Source organism: Callithrix jacchus, chromosome 22 (genome assembly GCF_049354715.1).
Source record: "Callithrix jacchus isolate 240 chromosome 22, calJac240_pri, whole genome shotgun sequence".
In the NCBI taxonomy this organism is placed as follows: Eukaryota; Metazoa; Chordata; class Mammalia; order Primates; family Cebidae; genus Callithrix; species Callithrix jacchus.
The window spans coordinates 16,207,796-16,219,881 of NC_133523.1; the positions used below are offsets into that span (position 1 = coordinate 16,207,796).

The 12,086-nt window shown below is 52.8% G+C and overlaps 1 protein-coding gene across 1 annotated transcript; it reads right to left on the reverse strand.

The window, feature by feature from the left end:
• Positions 1–1,025: 1,025 nt before the first annotated feature.
• On the reverse strand, positions 1,026–10,659 carry NXNL1 (nucleoredoxin like 1). Its single transcript, XM_002807820.6, has 2 exons — positions 10,264–10,659; positions 1,026–7,210 (listed from the first exon to the last, which is right to left on the reverse strand). Exons 1-2 carry the CDS (start codon positions 10,587–10,589, stop codon positions 6,892–6,894), a joined length of 645 nt encoding a protein of 214 aa, XP_002807866.4. The 5' UTR covers positions 10,590–10,659; the 3' UTR covers positions 1,026–6,891.
• Between the last annotated feature and the right edge of the window lie 1,427 nt (positions 10,660–12,086).

The window sequence follows — 12,086 nt, forward strand, 5'->3', positions numbered from 1 at the left end:
GCGAAAACTTGGGACAAAGTCTTTTCTCTTCCCTCCCGGGGCCCCGCGGGCGCCCCCTCTTGATCGGCTGGGCCTGGCGGGCGGGGCCTGGCTCGGGGCTCGGCGCGGGGGCGGGGCCCCACGAGGGGCTGGATCGTGGGAACTCCGTGGCTCTCTAAGTTCAGAAAGGGACACCACCCCGCCCCCTGCCGCCCTAAGTATCGATTTTATTGCTGTTAAATAAAGAAAGAGAAAGGGGTCCGGGGCGGTGGCTCACGCCTGTAATCCCAGCACTTGGGGAGGCCGAGGCGGACGGATGACTTGAGGTCAGGAGTTCGAGACCAGCCTGGCCAACCTGGTGAAACCCCGTCTCTACTGAAAAAACAAACAAAAAAAAAGTCAAAAAAATTATATGTATATAGCCAGACGTGGTGGTGCACGCCTGTAATCCTAGCTACTTGGGAGACTGAGGTGGGAGGATTGATTGCTTGAACCCAGAGATGGAGGTTGCAGTGAGCTGAGATTGCACCACCACACGCTCCAGCCTGGCTGACAGAGTGACTCCGTCTAGAAAAGCGAGCGAGAGAGAAAGGGCTAGGTGAGGTGGCTCACACCTGTAATTCCAGCACTTTGGGAGGCTGAGGCAGGAGGATGGCTTGAGCCCAGGAGTTTGAGACCAGCCTGGGCAACATAGCCAGACCCCATCTCTACAATAAGGCAGTTAGCCTGGTGTGGTGGGGCGCACCTGTGGACCCAGCTACTTTCGAGGCTGAGCCAGGAGGATGGCTTGAGCCCAGGAGGTCGAGTCTGCAGTGAGCTGAGATCATGCCACTGCACTCCAGCCTGGGCGACAGAGCAAGCCTATGTCTCAGAATAGAAATAACAAAATCGAAAAATTCACTTTGTCACTTGATCCCAACCCAGGGACTCTGTCATTGGCCAGGATTTCCCCTCCACTTACCTCCTTCCCTCCAGGAGGCTAGGGAGAGTCCTGGTCCCCTTCCCCAACTGGTGTCCCAAATTATTCCCACAGCACTTTAAACAAATAGAGAAACAAAATTAACCATTTTATTCCGTGGCATTTAGAGTTGTACCACCATCACCTCTGTCTAGTCCTAGAACATTTTCATACCCCCAAAAGGAGACCCTGTCCCCATTAGTGGTCACTCCCCATCCCCCCTCCATTAATCTACTTCCTGTCTCTGTGGATTTCCCCATTCTGGATATTTCATAGCAACGGACTTGTACAAGAGGTGGCATTCTGCTTCTGGTTTCTCTCGGCATCATGCACTCAAGGTTCATCCAGGTTTTAGCATAAATCAGTGCCTCATTCCTTTTTACAGCTGCGTAATATTCCACAGTGTGTCTGGAACACATTGTGCCCATCCGTTCATCCATTGATGGGTATTTCGGTTGCTGCTTCCTTTTGATGAAGGTGAGTAATGCTGCTATCAACATTTGTGCAGAGGTATCTTCTTGAGTCACTGCCGTTCATTCTTGTGGGGAATGGACTCCTAGGAGTGGAGTTGCTGAGTCACGTGATTACTCGAATTTAACTATTTGTGAAACCCTCAAACTTTTCCACAGCAGCTGCAGCCATTTTCCATTTCCACTAACAATGTCTGAGGTTTTAAAAAATAATTTTCTCTGCATCCTCCAAAACACCTGTTTCCTCCTGCCCTTCTTCTTTTTTTTTTTTTTTTTTTTTTTTGGTCAGGGCCTTGCTCTGTCACCAGGGCTGGATTGCGAATTGCAGTGGTGTGATCATAGCTCATTACAGCCTTGACCTCCTCGACTCAAGTGATCTTCCTGCCTCAGCCTCCAAAGCAGCTGGGACTACAGGCAAGCATCACCATGCCTGGCTAAAATTATTATTTTTTTTTTGAGAAGGAGTCTCACTCTGTTGCTAGGCTGGAGTGCAGTGGCCTGATGTTGGCTCACTGCAACCTCCATCTCCCGGGTTCAAGCAATTTCACTGCCTCTGCCTTCCCGGTAACCAAGACTACAGGCACGTGCCACTGCGCCCGGTTAATTTTTTGTATTTTAGTAGAGACGGGGTTTCACCGTGTTGGCCAGGATGGTCTCGATCTTCTGACCTTGTGATCTGCCCGCCTCAACCTCCCAAAGTGCTGGGATTACAGGAGTGAGCCACCACGCCCAGCTGTGCCTGGCTAATTTTTAAGCATTTTTTCTTTCTTTTTTTTTTTTTTAGAGATGGGGTCTTGCTATGTTGGTCTGGTCTCAAACTCTTTATACCCAAGTGATTCTCTCACCTCAGCCTCCCACAGTGCTGGGATTACAGGAGTGAGCCACACATTCAGCCTCCTCCCTCGTAATGGCCTTTTTTTTTTTTTGAGGCAGAATCTCACTGTTGCCCAGGCTGGAGTGCAGTGGTGAGATCTCAGCTCACTGCAACCTCCCCCTCCTGGGTTCAAGCGATTCTTTCCCCAGTCTCTGGAGTAGCTGGGATTACAGGTGCCCATCACCTAACTCAGCTAATTTTTGTATTTTTAATGGGCTTCACCATGTTGGCCAGGCTGGTCTCAAACTCCTGACCAAAAGTGATCCTCCTGTCCCGGCCTCTGAAAGTGCTGGAATTACAGGTGTGAGCCACCACACCCAGCCAGTTAAAAAAATTTTTTTTGTAGAGATGGGTTCTTGCTATGTTGGTCTCAACTCAAACTTCTTTTTTTTTTTTTTTTTTTTTTTTGAGACGGAGTTTCGCTCTTGTTACCCAGGCTGGAGTGCAATGGCGCGATCTCGGCTCACCGCAACCTCCGCCTCCTGGGTTCAGGCAATTCTCCTGCCTCAGCCTCCCGAGTAGCTGGAATTACAGGCACGCGCCACCGTGCCCAGCTAATTTTTTGTATTTTTGGTAGAGACGGGGTTTCACCATGTTGACCAGGATGGTCTCGATCTCTTGACCTCGTGATCCACCCGCCTCGGCCTCCCAAAGTGCTGGGATTACAGGCTTGAGCCACCGCGCCCGGCCTAACTCAAACTTCTTATGCCCAAGCGATCCTCTCACCTCAGCCTCCCAAAGTGCTGGGGGTTACAGGGGTGAGCGACCTCACCCAGCCTCCTCCTCCCTGATAACTGTCATTCTGGTGTTTATAAAATAATAGCTCATTGTGGTTTTTATTTGCATTTCCCTAATAACTAACAGTATTGAGCGTCTTTTCATGAGCTTTTTGGCAGTTCACATATCTTCTTTGGAGAAATGTCAATTAAAGTCCTTTCTCCATTTAAATTTAATTAATTTTTCATAGAGTTGGGGTCTTACTATGTCATCCAAGCTAATCTGGAACTCTTAAGCTCAAGGGATCCACCCTCCTGGACCTTCCAAAGTGCTGGGATTACAAGCATGAGCTACTGTGCCTGGCCTGGCATAATTTTTTTCAGGTTTGAAATTTTGGGGTCCCTTGAGAAGAGTTTGTGGGCCCTGTGCCCTCAGCCTTGTAGGTAAAATGGCCCTAAGGAAGAGTATGGGGTGACCCTTCACTTCCGGGTGGCCTGCTTTGCTGTGTGGCTTTGGACACATCCCTTAACCTCTCTGGGCCTCCTCATCTATAGGAGGAACCTGTTCCTTCTTTCAGTTCATTCATTCATCATTCATTCATTCATCAGGCGTCAGTCCAACCTTCACTCTTTCATCATCACCAGTGTTAGGGTGAGTTTTCCACGTTTTTCAGGTAAGGAAAAGTCCCAAGTTGAGGGGCTCAACAATTCATTAGGATCAGGGCTCCAGTTTTGCTCTGGGTGGTGGGAATACAGCGCTGTATGATGCTTTCATACAACAAACACCAGTGGAGAGCCCGTCTGTGTGCTGGGCTCTGAGGACCGAGGGGTGACCAAGACAGGCCCAGCTCTCCCTTCTGGTGCTCACAGCCTGGTGAGGGAGGTGGAAACACACATGAAACCCCACCATAAGGGGACAATTATCTAAAATGGCCAAAATTAATTACAGTGCTGTCTTAGGTTTTGCCATTATTTGTTGGGGGAACACAGATACCAAGGGCTGGTCCTGCTGTTTGTATGTGGGATGACTCTCTGGTTTGGGGGTGTCTTGGAAAAGTTAACCCTGCAACAGGCTCCAAGGTGAGCTATCTACCTTGGCCTTTTGCTAAGTGCCCTTCTCATTGCAGCTCAGACAGGCAGGGAGTGGGGAGGCGGAGAGGGGAGGAGAAGGCTTGGAGAATTCCAGCATACAGTCCAAGTCACACAGCCGGACAGGGATAGAGAGTGGACTCCCTCAACCTCACTGCCCAGAAGGGACAGTTGGTTACTGCATGTTGGCTGGAATAATAGTAACAATGTTGACAGGTTATATGGCCCGTGATTTGTTGGAAAAGGGTAACCTGGTATGAGATGGTATGAGATATAGATAATTTAAGTGATTTTTTTTTCTTTTTTCTTTTTTAAGAGACAGGGTTTCACCATCCTGGCCAGGCTGGTCTCAAACTCCTGACCTTGTGATCCACCCACCTCAGTCTCCCAAAGTGCTGGGATTACAGGCGTGAGCCACTGTGCCCTGCCTCGACGCTTTCTTTTTTTTGAGACAGTGTCTCTGTCGCCCAGGCTGAAGTGCAGGGACGCAATCTTGGCTCATTGAAACCTCTCCCTCCTGGGTTCTAGCGATTCTCGTGCTTCAGCCTCCTGAGTAGCTGGGACTACAGGCACGTGCCACCACGCCTGGCTAATTTTTTTTTAATTTTTTTTTATTTTTTAGTAGAAACAGGGTTTTGTCACATTGGCCAGGCTGGTCTTGAACTGCTGACCTCGAGTGATCTGATTGCCTCAGCCTCCCAAAGTGCTGGGGTTACAGGCGTGAGGCACCACACCCAGCCTCAATGCACGCATTTCACAGATGCGCCTAGTGAAGTCCAGAGAGGGCTGTTGGAAGCATCAGAGGCTGCACAAAACATCAGGCAGCACCAGGGCCCTGAGCCTCCATTTTCCAACCTGGAGGTTGGGAATGGAGGTGAGCAGGAAAAGAGGCGGTTGTTCCCTATTCAGGCCCCTCTGCTTCCCAGGCCCCCAGCCTCTTTCCTCCAGTCAGTCAGGCAGATTCCCGCGCACCGTAGTTATGTTTGCTAGTTTCCATGGACACGCGTGGCCTCCTAGGAAACCCTTTCCGGAGACTGGGCACGAGAGGAGGGGTTTGCATTCATTTGCATGTTAGGCCACGCCCAGAAGGTGTGCCATCTCATTCTGACGCTAGGGGGCGCCAGAGGCCAAACCCAGCAGTTCCTCTGCCTAGCGAGCACCTGCTCCGCCTTCTCCGCTGACCTGCCTGGGAGGACCTGGCTTTAAGGTTTAGATAAGGGAAGTGATCTCACAGTCAGAAAGCGAGGAGATAGTTTTAGATTGGAGTTTTTGATTTCTATATTCTGCTGTCTCCCCTGATGATGCCCCGGGTCTACGAGGGACAGAGGAGACCTGGGAGACCTGGCTCCTGCTGGCAGCCCGGGACCCCAGCGCGCGTGGTACCAAGTATTGAAATGCATCCCCTGTAACATAGAAATGTGCTGTTAAAGGATTGTGATTTTGCGTGTGAAGTATGTGGGCAACTTAGCGTTTTCAGTACGTTTGCTCTATTTTAGTTTGCATTTTCTCATTTTTGGAGCCACTAACTACTCCTCCTCAGCCAGGTCTCAGAAATATTTATAAAGAAAAATTAAAATAAAATAAATAAAAAAATACAAAAAAAGAGAGAAATATTTAGAGATCCTTGAAAAGCTCTCCCTACTTTATCGCCCTGGCCGGAGGCTCAGATGCGCACCTGGAAGACCAGAACAGACCCCTGGGGGTGAGAGGACGTCTCAGGACTGAAAACCCCCTGCCACTCGCTCCATCCCAGCTCCCACCCTCCTCAGCATGGAGATCAGAACGGACTCCCCAGGTCCTGTCCCTCTTCTCCCTGGGGATCTCATCACAGCCCCTCTGCCCTGAGCCCTCTTGGGGGTGAGCTCAGAACCGACATCACCCTCCCCCTCCCCACTTCGCGTCCACCCCTCTTGATCATGGGAGTTCAGAACAGCCCCGCAACCTCGCGTGCCCCCAGAGGAGTGCTCGAAACCCAGACAGTCCTCTGCATGCTCCCACACCGAGCTCCGTCCCGCCTTACTCCTGCGGAGATTTCGGACAATCCCCTCCCCCTCCCCTCGCCTCTGTTCCCAAGAGGCTCATTACGGAATCCCCTCCCGTTGCCTGCCCACCTGGGGCAGAGGAGGACTCAGAACAGCCTCCCCACTTCCATCCAGCCCTCTCTCCCCGCAGTGGGGGGCGGGGTTTTCATAGACGCGCCGCCCCTCCAGCAGTCTTCCCCAACTACGGGGTCACAACAGCCCCGCTCGGCCCCGCCCTCCACCCTGGCCCCCTACCCCACATCCCCGCCCCCACTCCCTCCCAGCTTTCTACCTCTGGGGTGGAGGGTTCGTCACTAAACCCCAACTCCTCCACCCTAGGGGGTCATAACAGCTCCCCTGGGCCTGCTCTCCGCCCGGGCCCCACCCCCCACCCCCATGCCGATCTCTTGCGGAGGCGGGGCGGGGGAGGAGAGTTTCTTTTTGTTTTTGGGGGACAGGATCTCCCTCTGTCGCTCAGGTTGAGGTGCAGTGTGTAGTGGTGCGATCGCGGTTCCCTGCGGCCTTCTGGGCTCAAGTCCATCCTCCCACCTCAGCCTCCGGAGTAGCTAAGCCACAGGCGCGTGCACCACGCCCGGCTAATTTTGAATTTTTGTAGACTCGGGGTCACCCTCTGTTGTTTAGGCTGATCTTGAACTCCTGGGCTCAAGCGATCCTCCCGCCTGGGCCTCCCCAAGTGCTGGGATTACAGGCGTGCGGGGGTGGGGCGCGGGTGGAGGTTCGTCACCAAACTCCACTCCTCTCCCCTCTCCTCCGCTGTCGGGGGTCAGAACAGCCCCCCGGCCCCGCCCTCCGCCCCTCCCCCTCCCCCTCCCCCGGGGTCGCGCCCGCCTCGCGCCGCCTTTTCCACGCGGTACTTGCGGCGGCGCAGGCACTCGGTGAGGCTCCGAGGCTCCTGGTCCTCCAGGTCCTCGGGCAGCAGGAAGTTGCGGTCCAGCACCTCGGCCGCCTCCTGCCAGTTGGCGAAGCAGGCGGTGCCCAGGCGCTGGATCTCGTCGGCCCCGTCGCGGGTGAGCACGTCCCCGTCCGGCTTGAGCACTACGACCGCCGGCAGGCGCTCCACGGAGAACTGGCGCCCGAGGTCCCTGTGGGGCGGGCAGATCAGTCTGGGCTGTTCCACATCCCTGATCCTGAACCAGAGAGCCCCACGTCCAGCCTCCCAGTCCTTAGGCAGCCCTTCTGTGTGCACTGTCTCTTGCCTGGCACCGGGTGGGTGCAGACGAGGACCGGGACAGGGCCAGACACTGTGGTCCCCGAGCTATGCCTCCATCACCCCAGGCATGCTGCAACCTCGGGGCGTTTGCACTGCCTGTGCCCTGCGTCTGGAGAGCTCTCCTCAGACTTTCGCAGGTTAAGACCTTGTAGTGGCCGGGCGTGGTGGCTCACGCCTGTCATCCCAGCACTTTGGGAGGCCGAGGCAGATGGACCACGAGGTCAGGAGATCCAGACCATCCTGGCCAACATCGTGAAAGCCCGTCTCTACTAAAAACACAACAATTAGCTGGGTGTGGTGGCACATGCCTGTAATCCCAGCTACTCGGGAAGCTGAGGCACGAGAATGGTTTGAACCCAGGAGGAGAAGGTTGCAGTGAGGTGAGATCCTGCCACTGCGCTCCAGCCTGGGCAACAGAGCAAGACTCCATCTCAAAAAAAAAAAAAAAGAGAGAGAGAGATATTAAGCAGGGTAAGGGGTTGCTGGCTAGAGAGCATCTCTCCAAGGAGGTAGTCTCTGAGCTGAGAGCTATGGGATGAGGGGGGCTGGAGAACTGGGGGAAGGTGTCCCAGGAAATACGCATAGGACATGCAAAGGCCCCGAGGTGGGATGATCATGGAGTACAGCCCTGATCACGCAGGCCATGCGGGGTCATGGTAAGGAGTTTCAATTTTGTTCTTTTTTTCTTTTTCTTTCTTTCTTTCTTTTTTTTTTAGAGACAAGGTCTCGCTATGTTGCCCAGGCTGGAGTGCAGTGGCTATTCACAGGCGCGATCCCACTACTTACTGATCAGCATGGGAGTTTTGACCTGCCCCGTTTCCGACCTGGGCCGGTTCACCCCTCCTTAGGCAACCTGGTGGTCCCCCGCTCCCAGGAGGTCACCATATTGATGCCGAACTTAAGTGTGGACACCCGATCAGCATAGCGCACTACAGCCCAGAACTCCTGGGCTCAAGCGATCCTCCTGCCTCAGCCTCCCGAGTAGCTGGGACTACAAACATGCGCCTTTTTTCTTTGTCTTTGAGACAGCATCTTGCTCTGCCACCCAGGCTGGAGTGCAGCGATGCAATCATAGCTCACTGCAGCCTCGACCTCCCAGGCTAAAGCAATCGCCTGGCCTCAGCCTTCTAAGTAGCTGAACTACAGGCTCACATCATCACACCTGGGTAATTTTTAAATTGTTTTTTAGAGTCTGGGTCTCACTATGTTGCCTGAGCTGGTCCCAAACTCCTGAGCTCATGATCCTCCTGTCTCAGCCTCCCAAAGGACTGGGATTACAGGCACAAGCCACGGTGCCCAGCCTCAATTTTGTTCAAAGTCTTAAGGGAAGCCAATGGGAAGCTCTCCACATCCCTAGGAGACCCTGCACCAAACCTCCCGTCTAGGCCCTAGTCCTACACACTCCCACCCTCTCATCCTGGAGTAGAGGCAGCTGCCAGACTGGACCTATCACCCAGAATTCGGATTTTTTTCCCATGATCTTAAACTCCTGAGCTCAAGGGATCCTCCCATCTCAGCCTCCCAAGTAGCAGGGATTACAGGTGCCGGGCTCAACCCACGGTTCTTTACTTTTGTCTTGTAATTAATTATATATATTATTTATTTACTTAAATTTTTCTTTCTTCCTTTTGTTTTTGTTTTTGTTTTGAGACGGAGTCTCACTCTGTCACCCAGGCTGGAGTGCAATGGCACAATCTCGACTCACTGCAACCTCCATCTCCCCGGTCCAAGCAATTCTCCTGCCTCAGCCTCCTGAGTAGCTGGGATTACAGGTGTCTGCCACCACACCCGGCTAATTGTTTGTATTTTTAGTAGAGATGGGGTTTCACCATGTTGGTCTCAAACTCCTGACCTCATGTGATCCACCCGCCTCGGCCTCCCAAAGTGCTGGGGTGACAAGTGTGAGCTACTGTGTGTACGCTATTTTTTAATTTTGGTTTTTGGGACGGAGTTTCCCTGTTGCTGCCCAGAGTGAAGTGTAATGGTGGGATCTCAGCTCACTGCAACCTCTGCCTCCTGGGTTGAAGCAATTCTCCCCCCTCAGCCACCCGAGTACCTGGGATTACAGGCTCTCGCCAACACAGAGCAGCCTCCCTGGGATTATACCTGTTGGCTACCGCGCCGTTTATTTTTTTGGGAAGTCTTGCTATGTCACCAGGCCGGAGTACAGTGGCCCCATCTCGGCTCACTGCAACCTCTGCCTCCCAGTTTAAGTGATTCCCCTGCCTCAGCCTCCCAAGTAGTGGGATTACAGGCTCTCACCACGACGCCTGGCTAATTTTTGTATTTTTAGTAAAGACAGGGTTTCACCATGTTGACCAGGATGGTCTCGATCTCTTGACCTTGTGATCCACCTGCCTGGGCCTCCCAAAGTGCTGGGATTACAGGCGTAAGCCACAGCACCCAGCCACACTTTTTATTTTTGAGACAGCGTCTTGCTGTGTTGCCCAGGCTGGAGTGCAGTGGTAGATCTCATCTCAGTGCAACTTCTGCCTCTCGGGTTCAAGCAAGTCTCCTGCCTCAGCCTCCCAAGTAGCTGGGACCACAGGTATGCGCCACCATACCCAGCTAAATTTTGTATTTTTAGTAGAGACGGGTTTCACCATGTTGGCCAGGCTGGTCTCGAACTCCTGACCTCACGTGATCTGCCTGACTCAGCCTCTCAAAGTGCTGGGATTACAGGGGTGAGCCACCATGCCCGGCCTTGCTATTACATAGTCAAGTCTCTCTTTTGCACCTATTCCTCTCACTCAGCTATAAGCTCCCTGGGGTGGCATGGAAGCCAGCACATGGAAGTGGGCACCCCCTAGTCCCCAGTATATGGACTGGCACACAGGGTCTGCTTATTCACTCCAGTCAGAACGGATGATTCACGTTCAGTGAACATGCCCCCTCCTCCAGGAAGCCCTCCCCACCCCTCCTCACCTCCTCAGATCATCCTCAAAGGGCAGGAAAAGCCACTTCTTTGGCATGTCCTTGAGGAACAGGTCCTGCTGCTCCTCTGTGGGGTCCTGGGACACATACACCAGGGCCAGCTGCGCCGCCCGCAGCACATAGAACTCATCTGTGAGCCTCACGAAGAAATCCTTGAGGATGGGCACGAAGGCCTGGCACTGCGGACAAGCCCCGGCGCCGAAGAACAGCAGCACCAACCGGTTCTCCAGCCTGCGACTGACCTCGGCCTCCGTGTCCAGCTCGTCCTGGTCACTGTTGTTTCGGATGAGGACACGCCCAGAGAACAGGGAGGCCATGGTAACCCGGGCTGGGTGCTGGGGACAGCGCGGCCGTGCGGTCCCCGGTCTGCTGACTGGCTCCTCTCCCAGAAATAGAACTCTTGAGGAAGCCAGCTTAGGACCTCACTAATCTTCCTAAACCTTAACCTGAGGGGCCTCTAAGGGCGGGGGGCAGGGCTCCCTGTGTGGCCCTTCTCAAGAGAGAGCTGCAAACGTATTAAGAAAAACAGGTAACAGACGGGCATGTTGGCTCACGCCTGTCATCTCAGCACTTTGGGAGGCGGAAGCAGGCAGATCGCTTGAGCCTGGGGAGTTGGAGACCACCAGCCTAGGCAACATGAGACTGTCTCTACAAAATATACAAAAATTAGTCAAGTAGGGTGGTGTGCACCTGTAGTCCCAGCTACTTGGGAAGCTGAGGTAGAAGGATTGCTTGAGCCCGGGAAGTTGAGGGTGCAGTGAGCTGAGATCACGCCACTGCACTCCAGCCTGGGCATCAGAGAGAGACACTGTCTCCAAAAATAAAACAAGAAAAAGAAAGCCAGGCGCAGTGGCTCATGCCTGTAATCCTAGCACTTTGGGAGGCTGAGGCGGGTGGATCACCTGAGGTCAGGAGTTTGAGACCAGCCTGACCAATACGGTGAAACCTCCATCTTTAAAAAAAAAAGAAAGAAAGAAAAAGAATCCCTACTGCGATGGGCATTTAAAGTTGTCTGGGAGAAATTTTTCCCTCCTACAGAGCGCTTGTATTCTACTTAGAGTGAAACCCCCACACCATGATCTTGTGAAATTTTATTTCGATATTGCTTATTTTCTTTTGTTCTTCCTGAAATTTCCAAAACATCTTTGCTGTGGCAGTCCCTGCGATCACCCAGGGGAGGGCCCATTTGGAGTCTGAGCACAGTGGGTAATTGATAAATGTTTATTGGCCAGATGTTGTGGCTCCTGCTTGTAATCCCAGCACTTTGGGAGGCTGAGGTGAGTGGATCACCTGAAGTCAGGAGTTCAAGACCAGCCTGACCAACACGGTGAAACCCCATCTCTACGAAAAAATACAAAATTAGGCCGCAAGGTGAAATCCAGTCTCTACTAAAATTAGGCCAGGCGTGGTGGCTCATATCTGTAATCCCAGCACTTTGGGAGGCCAAAGCAGGTGGTCACCTGAGGTCAGGAGTTTGAGACCAGCCTGGCCAACATGGTGAAACCCTGTCTCTACTAAAAATATAAAAATTAGCCAGGTATGGTGATGCATGCCTCTAATCTGAGCTACTCGGGAGCTGAGAGGCAGGAGGACTGCTTGAACCTGGGAGGCAGAGGTTGCAGTGAGCCGAGATTGTGTTACTATACTCCAGCCTGGGCAACAGATCAAGACTCTGTCTCAAAAAAAAACAAAAACAAATTAGCCAGGCATGGTGGCAGGTGCTTGTAATCGCAGCTACTTGGGAGGCTGAGGCAGCCTGTAATGCCAGCTCTTTGTTTTGCTTTTTTCTTTTGAGATGGAATTTGTGCTCTTGT

Excerpts from the sequence above, each read along its gene's own strand:
- NXNL1 (XM_002807820.6), bottom strand. The coding sequence starts at position 10,589 with ATGGCCTCCCTGTTCTCTGGGCGTGTCCTCATCCGAAACAACAGTGAC. Across the intron at positions 7,211-10,263 it reads TTTGAGGATGATCTGAGGAG|GGACCTCGGGCGCCAGTTCT; the intron begins GTGAGGAGGGGT and ends CCCGCCCCACAG.